Source organism: Emydura macquarii, unplaced genomic scaffold, assembly GCF_026122565.2.
Source record: "Emydura macquarii macquarii isolate MOO-44397 ecotype Brisbane River unplaced genomic scaffold, CSIRO-AGI_Emac_v2 contig_691, whole genome shotgun sequence".
In the NCBI taxonomy this organism is placed as follows: domain Eukaryota; kingdom Metazoa; phylum Chordata; order Testudines; family Chelidae; genus Emydura; species Emydura macquarii.
In genome coordinates, this window is record NW_027130828.1 from 10,221,026 (window position 1) to 10,236,591 (window position 15,566).

At 54.7% G+C, this 15,566-nt stretch overlaps 1 protein-coding gene across 1 annotated transcript; it reads right to left on the reverse strand.

Annotated features, from left to right (window-relative positions):
* Positions 1–331: 331 nt before the first annotated feature.
* On the reverse strand, positions 332–14,692 carry PRDM12 (PR/SET domain 12). Its single transcript, XM_067541617.1, has 5 exons — positions 14,470–14,692; positions 12,653–12,843; positions 9,786–9,941; positions 4,244–4,355; positions 332–1,600 (listed from the first exon to the last, which is right to left on the reverse strand). Exons 1-5 carry the CDS (start codon positions 14,690–14,692, stop codon positions 1,218–1,220), a joined length of 1,065 nt encoding a protein of 354 aa, XP_067397718.1. The 3' UTR covers positions 332–1,217.
* Between the last annotated feature and the right edge of the window lie 874 nt (positions 14,693–15,566).

Consider the following 15,566-nt stretch of genomic DNA (forward strand, 5'->3'; position numbering starts at 1 on the left):
TGAATTTGTGTGGGGCACTTCTAATCAGCCCATCGCACACACAGCCTGGAAAAATGCTTTTGGTGACACCTGGCTACTTGCTTGATTCTCCTTTTCCTGAGCCCATGGTGAGGCAAAATTCTCATCAACAGCCTGATGCGTCAACTGCCGCTTTGCACACACGTGTCTGCATGGGCATGGGCAGAACCTCAGATCTGTGAGCAATTGCAGAGAGCTTAATATGTGCACAATTTAGACATGAAAAACTGGGAGTGTGGTTTTACAGTCAGGGTTGAAACCTCTGAAGATTTTGAACTAATATGTCTGAGTCTCTGGAAATTTACAAAAGATCTTTCCCACTTTTGCTAGCACTGGCATGGCGGGTCAGCCGGGCATGGCCCATGGTGGATCCGTTGAACTGGCCTGGGGACCAGCTGCGGGTCCAGCATGGACTCCAAGCCTAACTGAGAGGGTGGCGAAAATGGGCCTGGCCACAGGATCTTTGTCTGTACTTTGCTCCCACCAGCACTAACATCAGAATAGGGTTTTGTAAATTTCCCCAGTGCAGACACAGCTTTAGTGCCAAATTTACAACTGGTGTAAAGAGGCTCAGCTGCATTGACTTCAGCAGAACTGGGCCCGCTCCCACCAGGGGTGAATCTGACCCTCAAGCTGCACTAACTTCAATAGAGGGGAAAGCAATTTTTCTTTTCTTCCTCCAACTGAATGAAACACAAAAGCTCTTGAAAAATGTTTCAGAAATCAGCATTTTGGCTCTTCCTTCCCCCTCTCCCCCTCATACCAGTGGCTTCACATTAGGGTTCATGTTATTTTTTGTTCTCAATTCCCAAGTGACTTTATGCCACTCACTGCCTGATGCTAAACGCCAGGGACAAGGCAGCTTATCGCACAGCCTACTCTATGATTGGAGCCCTAACGCTGCCTGCCCCAGATGGAGCAGCAAGGAGAAGATGCCCTGAATGGATCACAGGGCTGGGATCCTGTCTCGCACGGGTAACATAACGCACTGAGCCCCGGGGGAACGGCAATGCTTTAACAGAGGTGTCACTCCACCAGCGGACTATTTAATAAAGAAATCGGCCCTGCCCTCTCCTCACTGCCTCCAGCACTCCCCCCCCCTCCCGGAAGGCTTCATGCCCACAAATTCATCAGCATTATCAGTGCCTGTCTCCGACAGCTGGAAACGGCTGTATGAAACCCAGCATTTCCACAGTGGCTCACAGCACCATGGTAGGTATGTGATGGGCCAGGGAGGCAGGGTGGGGGCCAGGCAAAGCTGGGGAGTGAGACTGCAGGGAGGCATTGGGGGGTCGGTGCCTGGCGCTCTTCTGGTGTGCCCGGAGTCCAGCTAGCTGGGAGTAGGCGCTCTGGCAGACCTGACACTTGTAGGGGCGCTCCCCGGTGTGCAGGCGCACGTGGTTGCGGAGGGTGGAGGACTGGCTGAAGCGGCGGTTGCAGAAGCGGCAGACGAAGGGCTTGTCCAGGGTGTGGATGCGCATGTGGGAGCGCAGGTTGCTGCGGGAGTTGAAGCCGCGGTGGCAGATCACGCAGCGCATGCGGCCAGCCGTGCTGGCGCCGGTCTCCACCGTGTGGAAGTCCTCTGGGTAAGAAAGACCAACACAAGGAGTCAGCCATTGCCCTCTGCTCTGAGCCGGATCGCAGGCACTGAGCAATTCAGTCCCTTTCTTGTGCCTTTAAGGCTACTTCAGAGCATCAAGGTTACGGCACCTTAGATAAAGGCAGAGGCACGTGGCTGCATGGGGGCCAGGCGAGACAAGCTCTGTGGCAATGCCCCTGCAGCAGCGCAAAATGGATCAATAATAAATAACCATCGTTACTAGAAGCACCGTGCAACTCCACTGCACCTGCCCTCTAAGGATCTCCAAGCATAGACTAATTAAACCAGGGGGGGTAGGTATCACTACTTCAGTTTTCTAGATCAGGCACAGTGATGCTCAGTGGCTCACCCCCAGGTTAGAGGGACTCGCGGTAGGAGCCAGGTGTCCTGACATCCCAGTCCTATGCCTTAACCTCGCCTTTCTTCATGGGGTGTGTGTCTGCGAAGCACGCGAGATGCTGTTTTCTTTCCTCGACACCTGCGCCTGTGCAGTGCTAGGACTGGGCTAGTCAATATTTTTAAGGCAGTAGCTTTCCCCCTCTAGAGATTTAGGTTCAAATCTGGTTGGGAGTCAAAAGAAAAGAAGACGGGTGGTTTCCATCCCACGCTTATTGGGATGTTTGTCCACCCCACAAAACCCTGCCCACTTCAAGGCTAGAATAACCAGGGTCTGGATTAAAAAGCATAGGTGGAGCTGTGCAGGGACTCGGTGCTGCTGGTCAGGCTGGGGCAAGCTTGCACAACGTCATGTCTGGCCCTAGCCAGCACTTTCAAACCTGCACAGACTCAGCCCCCAAACGACAAGGAGCAATGCTAACGCCTTTTCCGGGGAGTGCAGCCGGCCATGGAGTTCACAGCAGAGCAGCTCGGGAGACACGCTGCATCCCTAATCTTGTTTTTCTGTGTTGGGGGAAACAGCCTCCCCTGCCCATCCATGCTCTGCCCTACCTCACAGTGGGTCCATGGCTGCACGTGCCCCATTCCTCCTCCCATGGATTCAGGGGGGCAGGATAATTCACCTCCATTTCCATCTCCTCCCAAAGGATCTCCTTGGAGCCTCAGAAACTATGGCCAGGGCTGTCTAAAGAGCTCAGCACCCACAGCAGGGGCCCGGGTTTCTGAAGGGCTCATGCTGGGGATGTCTTGGGAGTGGAGCGCTTTCAAAAATCTGGCTGGGGGCTGAGCGCTACTGACAATGGGCCCCAGTTGTGGGGTCGAGCACTTGGCAATCGGGCCCTGAGCTTGCGCGCCGGTGCGTGCGTTAGTCAAGGACACGGGCAAACCCCACCTCTTCTGCTCAGGCCCTGGGATCTTTAATGCCGGGCAGGCAGGAGCACCCCTTTGAAGGTCACCCTCAAGCAGCGACACAGCGCGGGCGCACTGTCTCCCTTTTCCTTGCCACTATGTTCTATAAACTGTTTCCCCTCTTTGCGTTCTGCAGCCTATTGGATCTGGGGATCTGAAATCTCCTGTTTCTGGCTCCTTCCTGCCAGTCCCCTTCTGCATCCATCCAAACGGGAAATGGCAGAACAAGCAGAGGAGGAATCCCAGAGGAGTTACTAATCTCTTGGTGCCGTTGCAGAGCACTGAGTCAGCACTCTGCCTTCCACGACTGCCCCACTCACCATCCAGAAAGCCTGCCCCTTGTGGGTGTGATGAATGAAGGGCTCTCTCCCTGCTGGATTTGGGCTGCAGGCTATTCGGGATGATCTGCCTTAGGGACCTGGCAGGCAAAGCTGTGATAGCCCCAGGCGAGTCAGCCTGGGCAGGCAATGCTAAGACTCATTGATGTCTCTGGCAGAATTTCAGGGGAGCCTCTTGATCCTTACGACCCGAGCAGCCTTCGTTCCACAGTGGGGTGCAGAAGGCTCCAAAGAAGAAAAGTACAGAGCCCACCCTCTTCACAAGGGCAGCTTTTGGGACACCAGTGGTATAAAGGGGGAGTGCAGAGGGGCTTTGGTGGAGCGGGAGCCAGCTTTCTAAAGAGCGAGCCTGACGAGACTGGCAGGGGAACAGAGACCCAATCTGCCCAGGCCCTCACCGGCATGATGCAGGGCTCCCCCGCTCATCTTAGCCAAGGTGGGGTTATTACTGGTCATTATCTGTTGAGGGCTGGATGCTGAGCTGCTGTAAATCAGGGTAAGTCTCCCACTGGGGTGAAGCTGAGGAGCTGGTCCAGGTTATGCAAACAGCCCAGGAGAAAGGGGCCCGACAGGACTTTGCAAAGCCAGTCTGGTCAGGCACTGGGGCCGGTGTCTCGAGCTGCAGGGGAGCAGTGGTTGAAACAGCTCCGAGGTGAGTGCTGGGCTCCCCCCAGCAGCACACAGGTAGAGAACACTCTCAAGGCTTTATTCCCTGCACCACTCTGCACCCCCCTTTATCGAGGTCTGTCAGCCCTGGGCCATGGCACACCAGTCAGTCCCCGCCGGGTGAGCCGTGAAAGAGCCGGTTTGCCTGGGTGAGACAAACAGGTGAGGAGCCAGGTGCTGGTGAGACCTCACCCCCTTGGTTGGCCCGGGATATCCAGGGAGATAGCCAGCACTGTTTGTGGGCACAGAAGAGAGGTAGGGGAATGAAAGCAGATGTGCGCTTGCGACAGCTATCGTCCTGTCCAGCGCTACGTACCGTGCTTGTTCTTCTTCTGCTCCTCCTCCAAGCCCGGCACACCCGGGATCCCCAGGAAGGTGTTGTGGGAGTTCCCGTACCAGACCAGCAACTCTTGATCTGGTGGAATCATCTACAGGGAAAGAAAATACATCCAGGGTGGGAATACGAATTGATTTTTCTGGAGCCAGCAGCTTCCTTAGATTCCTAGGGCAAAATTCATCCCTGGTGTAACTCTGGGGTTACAGCAGAGATAATCTGGTAGCCGGAATCTGGGGTGACTCCAAGCAGGACCCCGGCCCTGAGAGGTAAAAGATGGGAATTATGGCACATGATTAGAAGTGCACACAATATCCAGACACGAGCCATTTCCCTGGTTCCAACATCCCGACCATACCGGGCACATCAAAAGGCAGAGCAGAGGCAGACACACAACCCTTGGACTGGACTGTCTGGGAAAGTGCTACAGAGACTGAAAAACGGCCAGAGATTAATCATGACAAATAGACCTGACAGCTCTCCTGGGCTTCGACAACAGGCCAACAGTGGCATTATTTTTATTATGGTTCCACTTAGAGGCCTCCACGGAGACCAGAGCCCCGTTGTGCCAAATGCTGTACTTATACAAAATAAGAGACAGTTTCTGCCCCAGAGAGCCTGTAGTCTAGATAGACAAGAAAGACAAAGGGCGGGAGGGGAAACTGAGGCAGAGAGAGATGAAGTATTAACCTGATCCGGTGCTGCCCCTAAACATTTCAGCCCAGATTCTCTCCTGTGCTGGGATCTGCTCCCGTGGCAGAGGAGGGGTGAGATCCAGCAGGGAGCCAGGTAGGCTCTGTGCTGCGCTGAACCTAGGGGCTGCTCTCACCAGCTGCGATTTGACAGAGCGCAGCTCTTCTCTGCCCCCATCAAGCCCCCTACTACCACCAAAGGAGCCAGTTGTGGAGTGGCCAGGCCAGGAGAGAAACACCTGCTGGTGCTTTTTAAGCAAAGACGTGGCTGTGTTCAGATAGGAAGTGCAGATGCAATAGCTAAGGGCGTGGGAGCCCAAAGAAGAGCCGGACGGTTAGTTAAGGGAAGGCCTGCACACCTTCTGGTAAGAGGCAATGGGTTTGGCTGGAAGATGGGCCTTAATTCTACTTAGATTCTAAGCAGGGCAGCGACTGGCTTTTTGTTCTGTGTCTGTACAGCACCTAGCTGGGCTCCTGGTCCATGACACCACAGTAATAATAAACCATACTACAGCAAGGCCACAACTGCAGCTAGACACAGCTGGGGAAGAAAATTGAAAGAAGAGACAATGGGAAGAAAGAGCAGCAGGAGAAGAGGGTGGAGAGGGAAACAAAAACCCAACCATTAAATAATAGTAATGAATTACAAAAATGTCCCAGTCAACCTGCCTTGGGGGGAACAGGGAGGATAAAGACGCCTGGGGTCATTTGTGGAGTTGGTTGAACTGTGTGGGTGGTGTTCAGACACTACGGCAGTGGAGTTGTCATGAAAATAGAGACAGTGTGTGAGTCTGTGTGCAGGGAAAAAAAGACAAAAAGAAAGTGGGTCAAAGCGTGTGTGCACCTGCCAAGAGAGTGCAAGATGGGGCAGGTGAGAGAAGAGGGAGTGTGAGCTCATGAAGATGAGAGAAATGGGGTGTGAGGGGGTGTGTGTAATACACTGAAAAACCCAGCGTATCCGTTCTTTTTCTAGCATTGCATCCCACATCTGCTGGATTCCAGAGAAACGGATGTCGTTTTAATGACATGTAATCATCTATGAAAGCATTGCTGTCCATGACACTATTGCAAAGATTAGAGCAACATTTACATATCAAAAACTCAGTCTTTAGGGATTGTGGGCCCAATCCTGCTGCCTTTATGTGATTAGCCCGAGGGTCTATTCATTAGAGTAAAATCTGCAAGATTGGGGTCCTCCTACCATCTCCAGAGAGACACTCTGTGCTGAAATTATCCATCCAGAACCTCAGCCCTGGCATTCATTTTTATTTTAAACCCACATTTGGCTTGTTTGAAGTTTCAAGGTGGTGAATAGTGATTGGAATCACTCACTGGTTTGAGACACTTTATCTGTGCTCGTAGAACTCCACCACAGCTTGGATTGAAAGTGGATATATATTACATTTGGTGAGCGAGCGGCGCCTTCGTTTGGTATTTCAAAGGGGGAAAAGCAGTCAAGATATCAAGGGTCATTCAGCTTCTATGCATGGACTGAGATGTTTGCAATAAATAACTTTCATTTCTTAAGTGAGCTTTGGTAGGAGGGCAGAATGGATCCAACTGCTCTAAAAGACATGGCCAATCCACCCTCCTCTATCAGGTTCGTCAAAGGGGCCCTACGGATGTACCCAAGCAGATCAGAGCAGATGTGGTCCGGTGGATGAAAATCCTTTCTAACCCCTCTCTCCCCCAAATAGAGACCCCCAAAGCAGGCTGATCCAGCATTCTTTGTGCCCCCCAAACTCCCAAGGACTTCAAAAAAATAAACAGACTAACAGGAGCCAATGTGAGTGTGAGTACCTGGGCATGAGCATTGTGTGACTGTGTGTGGGAGCGTGGGGCAAGTAAAGAATGCAGGATCGGGACCTATCAAAATCTAATCTCATCCGCTTCCAGGGCACATTTGGTTTCCCTCCCTCTCTCTTTCATCTCCATCTCACACTGTTGAGGGACCCTAGTGATCCTGCTCTATTGAATTCAATGGGAGCAGGAGCAGACCCATGCACAGCTACTGCGTAACGTACCAGTAGATATCAGGGTACTGGCATGTACCACTGTGGGAGGTTTAACGTTTTATTTCCTTTGGCAATTGGAGTCACAAACCCTTACGTTATTTTAACTTAGTTTTTTGGTGATCTAGAAGAAAAATTGTGTTCTGGTGTGTGTAGAATCATAGATTCAGACATATGAACTGCATGTTGCCATATGTCTATATTAGGTATTACACACACACACACACACACACACACACACACACACACACACACACACACACACACAAACTTATCTTAATTCATAGACACACACACATGCGCATGTATACTAGAGATCGATAAATATAATAGATCTATATGTTTAAGAATTCTGTCAGTATTATACTATATTTTTCTATTTCATCATATAACATGAAAAACAATGATCAAAAGCAGTTAAACTCCCATTACAATGAACAACCTTTCCTGCAGCTCATCCCCAGGAATAAGGAGGTTTGGATCAGCTATAGATAAAACTCTTAGCTGTTATTTTTCCATTAGGCAAAGACACCCCACGTGAGGAACATAACATCATGATAATACTCAGCACTCGTGTGTGCTGGGTTTACACACGTTAGCTGAGCTAGGGTTTCTGGCTTCGGGTGATACCTTACGCTGCAGAAAGCTGGTTACAAATGCACAAGGTGCCTGCCTCAGAAAAGGAACAGTTTTCTCTCTTTCTGTACCAACCTATTTGACTTGACCATCTTGTTTATCTCCCGGATAAACAGTGGGTCTGAACTTGCTGTTCATTCGCTGGCAGAACTCCTGTTTGAAGTCAGTGGAAGTTTCCCCTGCATATGGGGCACAGATTTGGGACCCAATGATTTTTCTTTTCAATCTCACGTGGGGGGTGATCTGCACGGTGCCGGGGATCATGCTTGCCATCCAGCAAAGCGAGTGCTCACCTTTAAGCACACGCAGGGCCCTCAAAACGTCATTGGGACGGTACACACGCTTATAGCTCATCACAGGCACTTAAGTGCTTTGCTGGTGGGGGATCAAAACACTCAGCGTCATGCAGGCTGCCCCTTGCCCGTTTCCTTCTGCTGGTGCATTCAGGGTGTGATTGTTCTCCCCTAGATCCCTGGCACTGGCTCTGCTAAACGCACGCGGCAAAGAGCAGCAAGGCGAGCGTACGCTCGTATTCCTCTCCCGGTTAAGAAACTCTCCAGCGCCACATGAATCCAATCCTATTCCTGGAGCGTTTGTTATCCCAGACTCACCGTTGGAGTGGTGCCAGAGCCAATCCCATTGTGACGGGAATGAGAGACATTCCCACCCCTGCCCCCACCCTGGCCGCTGAATTGTAATACCACCGAGACCCCCTATCAGGGTCTTCATTCAGCATCCCTTTCAGCCTAAATGCGGCCGCCTTGAACTCCAGCTCCTTCCCTGCTCTGCGGCGGGACCCTCTGACTGCCCCAAGGACCAAGGTATCATCCCAACAGGGTTTGAGGTGGGGCCTTCCCCACTGTGTGGGATGCTCCTCGGGCTTTCGATATGTCCCGCTTCCCGAAGACTTGCCACGTGAGGCTCAGGACCTACTGGACCCTTTTTAGTTTGTCGCTCTCTGCAAGGAGTGTGGGGTGTTGACTTACAGAGGTTTTTTAAATATATCTACACTGGGCCTGGTGTGTGGAACATGTTGCCTTCAACTCTGATATTGGTAGGTGGGCAGAGGCTTGTGGAAATGATTACCTCCCGTTAGAACTGGCTGCTTGGGCAGTCTGTCTGTGTGCTGCCCGTGATGATCTGTACCATTTCTGTCCTGACCTCTCCTGGGGGGGAGGTTTTGCGATGGAAGATGAATAGCCCTAATCTCTCCATGCCGCTGGGGGGCCAGCACCCCAGCCGGGGAGATCTGCAGTCTCAGAGCCACAGCCTTCCAGATGTGCTGTTATTAAACACGTCTTTTGCGGTAGTTCTGAGACGCACCAGTCAGGAGCGAGGCCTCATTGTACCAGGTGCTCCACTAACGCCGAGGAAAACATGATTCCTGCCTCAAAGAGCGTGAGACTGAACCCCGGTAACCAGAGGTTGGGGCGTGGCCAGTTCAGTACATTGCACCTCTGGAAGCCTGATCTTGCACGTCTTTATCCAGCCAAAATGCCCATTGAAGTCAATGGGCCTGATTCTCCTCTTAGTCACACTGCTTTTACATTGATCACACTGGAGTCGCTCCGGATTTAGGTCGTCGTTACTGGGAGCAGCACCTGGTCCGTGGAAGTCAGTGGATTTTTTGGCTGAATCAAAACTTGCAGGATCAGGGATCTGTGTATTTAATTGGAATTCCCACTGCTTTACTCTTAACAATAATGGAACCCATGTGTTCTCTGTGAAACCTGCTGGGTTCTGATTTGTCCTAGGCACAGACCCTGAGAGGCAATGGCAAAAGTCGCCCTCCCTTCAGTGTGGGGAAGGAGCAGACCCTTAAAAAGTTAACCTCCCAGTCTCCTGCACAATTCTACAGCAGGAAGAAAATAAAGAAAAATCCCCATTTTTCCAGGACCCCCCATGCCAACCCATGCAATGGTGATTGCACCAAGACACCAAGCTCCCTGTTCATGCGTGCGCGAGTCATTCTCCAACACGGCCACATCAGCCCCTGCTGCTCTCAGTGCCAACATTTCTCCCTAATGGCAAAATCCTCTCTCTGCAAGCCGCAAACCTTTTCACTGACGCCTGAGTTAGGCCCCCTGAAGACCAAGTCCTGAGGACCAAGGAAGGGTCTGTGACATGGGGAGTGCCAGTTCCCTGCACTGCTTCCTCTCCCACCCCCATCCCAGCCTCACTTACCTCGATGGCCTTGTAGAAGATGCTGTTCCCTATCTGGACCACTTCCAAGTTCTGCTCCTGCTCGTTGCGGGCACACTTGATGTAGGTCATCCAGCTTCGATGGTCTTCTTGGCTGGCGTCGATGAAGTAGCGAACGGTGCCGTCTTCATTGAAGACCTAGGGTGAGGAGGGAGGGGTTGGTATATAAACAGCCTCGTGGCTGAATGCAGGGCCCAAGTCCCTGCCCACCCTACATGCCCAGGGAGGGCCCAGGGTCTCGTGGGCTGCTGTGAGAAGTCAGAGGCCTGTAACCCTCACAGTAGGAAAGGGGCTCATCCCTGGGGCTACGTGGCAGGTTTGTACCAGCTGGAGCCGCGGGTGTGTTATTTATCATGACGGGGGGTAGGGGTCAGAAGGGTGCAATCAGCAGGGGCCTGTTCGGTGTGTGCAGCTCGTCTTTCAAGGGGGAGAGGGTCGGGGACGCCATAGGAAGGGCTTGGTCAGGGAGAGCTGGGCACAGGCCGAGAAGCAGCGAAGCTGGCAAGTGCCCCTGAGAAAGAGAGCGCCTGGGTCTGCTCTGATATGGCAAATCCCCTCTTCCTCTTGGGGTGCTGGTGAGTGCCGGGGGCCAGGAATCAGTCCTGAAGCACAAAGTGCTCGAATAGGCAAAGGAGAGCGAAGGCAACGGGCCGGGTGCTGGGTGCTGCTGTAGAAGGCCGTCTCGCTTTCCCTGGGCTGGCAGAGGTAGCCTGCCCTGGCACAGCCCTTCCCTGCGCTACTACAGTCTGCAGGCACTCGCCCAGCTGAGAATGCCACCTGGCCTCTCGGCCCCGCTTTAGACAGGTGTTTCCTTCCCTCTGCTTGAGGGACTCCCCTCAGCCAGGGCTTGAGTAGTCAAATCTGGGGACCTTGTCTCATTTGAATTTCAAATTTGATCATTTATCCTAAGTCAGAGGGGGAACCTAGCGAAGGGGGAAGCCCGTCCTGAATCAGTGATGCCAGACGGAGATTTGCCTTTGGTGCCAATCAGCCCAAGACCAGGTCTGACATTCAGATGATCTAAGCTAAGACCCTCGCTCGCGGTGAGCGGATATACAGGGAAAGATTTGTAAATGAGTATCTGGGGGAAAAAAGGGAAGAGATCTGTTTAAAAGAGTTCCCCAGGCAACAAATGCACCAAATCACAGCATGGTTTGTTGTCTGCTTGGATAAAGGGACCCGATTCTGACCCCACTCACACTGCTTTTACCCCAGTGTAATCCTGCTGACCTCGATGGAGTCACTCCTGATTTACACCAGGGTCATTTGCACCAGGCCCCCAGGTCTGTCCTGATGCCATTACCTGGGCAAGTCAGTAGCCCAGACAGTCACAAGGCCTGAAGTTTGCAGAATCAGCCCCTGAGGCTGGGACGGGAAGATTGGGGGTGGGGGGGAGGCATTGCCAGGACATGATTTTATGTGTCAGGTTCTTTTCTATTGTTCTTGGGTCCTGCATCACCCAAGGCAAATCGAGGGGTAAAGCGAGAACAATAAAGCCAGCAAACGGGCGGGAGCAGCACCTCAAAGCCAGCAGTATTCCCGGCAATTAAACCAAGCTGATGTAACTGGCTCCATTCCTGGTCACTCTGGAGATGGGCAAACTCCCTAGTGAGCCCCACTGATTATCTGGGAACAGGGACAAGTCGCCCGCCCTCCAGCAAGGACTGCAGTCTGGTGGGACCTGGCCCTTACCTTTCTCTGCATGGCACAAAAAGATGCCAGGATAGGAGGTTTGGTGCCGGGGCAGGAGGGGGATTTGGGGCCTAACCCAGCTCCCGAGGAAGCTGATGGGAAAACTCGGATCAGGCCCCGGCCATTCCAGCCGAGGGGCTATTGAATGAAAAACACCTTTTCCCTTACCGTAATTCTCCTAGCTACAGCCCCACCCCTGCTGTTTTTAAATCAGCTGACTTGTACCCACAGCCTGGCAGATATGGGACTAAGCCCAGTCTTAGCACCGAGGTCCTTGCTGTCCCGACAGGGCTTAGCCAGGCTGTTTCTCTCGGGCTCTGCACCAGAGTTTTGTTAATTTAGGCTCGATTAAAACCCAGGGCCACCTGCTGGTGTTTACTTCTGTCCCGAAAGGCTGGAAACTTGCGTTCGTTTAGACCCATTCCCCATAGCCCAGAGCACCCCCACAACCCCCCCCCGCCCCCTTTCCCGTTGTTATAATCATTGATCGGCAGGTGAAAGGCAGCGAGCGGAAAACTCGCGCGTTTCACCCCGGATCCGGCCGGTTCTGCCCCGGTACCGCTGCAGCCAGCGGGGCTGGGTGTCCCCTGGGAGGGCCTCTCTGCTCTGGGCACCTGGCTGGGTAATGAAAAGTTGCATCCGAGACAAAGGCCGCCTGTCCCCGCGCCGGTGCGGGGATTACCGAGGGCGGGGGAGGGGAGGCGGTCTGTCGTTGTTTTATACAAGTTCATTTTCTATCCCCCGCTAGTGACCGGCCGTGGGCATTTCTGGGACGATCCCCCAACCCTTTAATTAGCCCTCCCCGTATCGTCAATTCACCCACCAGCCGACAGTGGGGAAACTGAGGCGGGGGGGGGGGCGGGGAAACGACTCGCCACCGGTCGCAACCAACCAGGGCCAGGAGCGGACCCCAGGTGGGAGTCCTGATGTCCTGCCCCGTGCTCCGGATCGCAAACGGCAGGCCGTGAATTGCTCCTCGGTGGGACGCCAGGTCGGCGTGTGTCCAGCGAGTTGCGCCCACGGGCCCGGCGCTGCGTGGGCAGAACGGGGGCTAGTGGCTTACCAGGGGCTCCCCCGTCTCTGGAGGGGCTTTTCCCCCCCCAGCGCACAGGCGGAGTGAGGTCTCCGAGCCCTGGGCTCATCCCCCCCCCGTTTACCTCCCACATGAGATTGTTGTTCTTGCACAGATCCACGTGCTCCGGCGCGATGACCCGGCCGGTGAAAGGGCCCATCTCGGTGCCAGCCTTGATCCAGGTCTTGGAGAAGATGCCCAGCCCTTCCCCGGGGATGGAGCTCTGGGCGATGATCACTTCGGACGGCAGGACCAGGCTGGATAACTTCTGCACCTCTGCGGGGGGAGGGGAGAGGGGCTTGGAGGAGGGGCGGAATCAGACCTCGCCTTTGTGCCCCCCATCCCCGCCGCCGTGTAACCAACCCGGATCCCACGTTCCGTCCCTCGCCCTCCAAACCGCTCGGCCCCCCTGTAAGCAGCGCCCGGACGCCGGGGTTCCCCGCCGTGCCAGGGCCCGGACCCTAAGGAATTCCTCTTCCTTCCCGGGAACAAAAGGCACCGAGCTGCGGCGAGGGGCTCCGGAGCTGGGGTCCGAGGCGGACTCCCCTGCCCTGGGCGGAGACGGAGGGGACGCGCCGCCCGCGGGGGACGGTTTATGGGGCCGAGGAAACGGCCTAGGAATTGGCCCCCGTCTCCTTTCCCCGGGAAGATCGCGGCGGCTCAAAGAGCAACTAAATCCCGCCCCGCCCTTGGCCCCTCGGAAGCGCCGCTTTGTAAATTGCAACCAAACTTCGCCGCCTCGCCCGGGCCTCCCGCAAACCGGCTCGGAGCCCGAACTGCCCGATTCGGATCCTACAAGGTCTTACAAGATTCCCCTCTAGGGCATTGAGGAGGTACCTGGGAAAAAATAGGAGAGCGCGCAGGGCTGAGAAAGGGGGTTAAATGGTGTCTCTTTCAGCCCCGCCAGCAATTTGTCACGCTCTTAAAGTGATCCGCATTCATTAAACCCGACTAGAAAGAAATGGCTAATTCTAAATTCATTAGCCCTTGAAGAATGGTGTAGCGATACATTGCGCCTGAATGGCCGGAGAACTTGTTTAAAAGGGCCCAGGAATTCCTCTTACAAAATGGGGAGATTAGATGGTTGAAATAATGTGAATGGAAATGGAATTAGCCTTCATGGTAAATTAAGAGAGGAACAGAAATCCTAGAGGGGGAAAAGGGAGCCGGGACGCCAGAGATGCCAAAGCGAGAGAAAATATATTGTCCCCGGGTTGATGAATGAGGAATAAGAACTTGAGACATCTTAAAGAAAAGAAACGGGCCCCCCTTCCCCGCCCCTGCCCCCTTTTTAAGGTCTTGGTTTAAGTGGGAACTTTCTCAGGTCAAGCCCAAGTTAACCAAATGAATTAAAAAGCTCTTCTTTCTCAGTCAACTGCTATTACACGCCTAATAAGACCTTAAATGCCAGGGGCTTAAAGCTTAAATGGGCTGGGGATAAATGCGGAGCAAAGTGGGAAAATGATGGACGGCATGAGTGGGAAAGTCAAAACGAAACAAAACCCGTAAAATAAAAGGGGAAGGGGAGAGAGAGAGAAGGAGACGGGGAGCTTGGGAAAGAGAATTGAACGCGCAAAGTTCATGGGAGGGCGCCCGGATCCGCACAGCAGCGGCTGGCGTTTTTCGTTTTAAACCAAGAGATTTGTACCCCCCCCCCCCGGTCCCCAGTTATTCTGAGCATGGCCAGGGGAAGGCGGAGAGGCCGGAAAGCTGCCAGGAGCGGGGCAGGCGGGAATGCCCCGGGAGCGGGCGGCTGCCGGCTGAGAACTCGCTGAGCTCCGGAGAGGCAGCGCCGCCCGATCCGGCCCAGCGCCGCTTTCCTCGCCCCGGCTCGGGGGCAGTTTTTCGGGAATGTCCCGCCCGTGCCCGTGCCCGTGCCCGCCCCGCCAGGCAGCTACTCACCCCCGGAGAAGGACTGGGCCAGCACCTCGGCCGTGAAGGCGGTTTTGGGGTTGCCGTGGCCGTTCTTCTCCTCGAAGAGCTGCTCGCCCAGCACGTTCCTCCAGCGGCCGTAGAGGAAGCTGTGCAGGATGTCGGACGTGATCACCTCTGCCAGGGACAGACCCTGCTGCTTCAGCCCCGTCTTCAGCACCAGCGCTTCGGCGGGCAGCACCGAGCCCATCATAGACGCTCTGTCGGGGCGGGCCGAGCGGCGGGGCAGAGAGCCGGGAGGGGCGGGGGGGGGCTCCCTAGCTGGGCGGCCGAGAGCAGAGGGCAGGTGGGGAGGCGAGCAGCGATGGGCGCCTCGCCTCTTGCAGAGGCAGCGCTGCCAGATTCCTCCTGGCAAACTCCCCCAGCCGGCTATATATGAGCGGCAGTGACCCTCCTAATTGGTTATTAATGACCCCCGACGTTGTGCGATAGACTTGTTCTACCAGCCGGAGCCAAACCTTCGGAGCCCCCCCCCCCCTCCTCCCCCCTGGGTGGGAAGGGTGGGGGAAGCCAGGGAGAGAGAGAGAGAGACAGAGCGAGGCAGCCTGGCTTATCCCACCACCAGCCCGTCGGTGGAGAGCGAGCCAGAGGCAGCTTCTCCCGCAGACACCTGCTGCGGACCCCAGCCCGCGACCTGCCCGGCCAGCGGGGGCAAGGAACGGGGGGGGGGAGAAACTAAATAATGAATACAATAAACAAAATCATCATCATCATCCCCCCCCCCACCACCACTGCGGGCTGGGCCAGGGCCGGTGGCGGGTGTTCACACGATGGAAAGGCTGGTGCTGCAGACATTCAGCTAAGGGGGGGGGGGAAGGGGGGGTGCATTCCTGCCCTGGCTTTCAAGTGAAGCCGCCTGGCTGCACCTTAGTAAAGGCGAGAGATTTCAGAGCCGCCGAGCGCGGCAGAGAGGAGCCAGCCGTGTGCACGGAAGCTGGGAGAGGCCGTGTTTCACTCCGCAGTGCCCGGGCGGTTTGGCTCCGCTAACGCGGGACATCTCGGCGCTTTGACCCCAGTAAAGACAGCGATCCACGCGCTGTCGGCCTTAGCGGGCCAGGCCGGACGGA

Coding starts and splice junctions, on each gene's coding strand:
- PRDM12 (XM_067541617.1), bottom strand. CDS start 14,692: ATGATGGGCTCGGTGCTGCCCGCCGAAGCGCTGGTGCTGAAGACGGGG. Junction 4,356..9,785: donor TCTTCTACAAGGCCATCGAG/GTAAGTGAGGCT, acceptor CTTTCCCTGTAG/ATGATTCCACCAGATCAAGA. Junction 1,601..4,243: donor GCAGAAGAAGAACAAGCACG/GTACGTAGCGCT, acceptor TTTCTTACCCAG/AGGACTTCCACACGGTGGAG.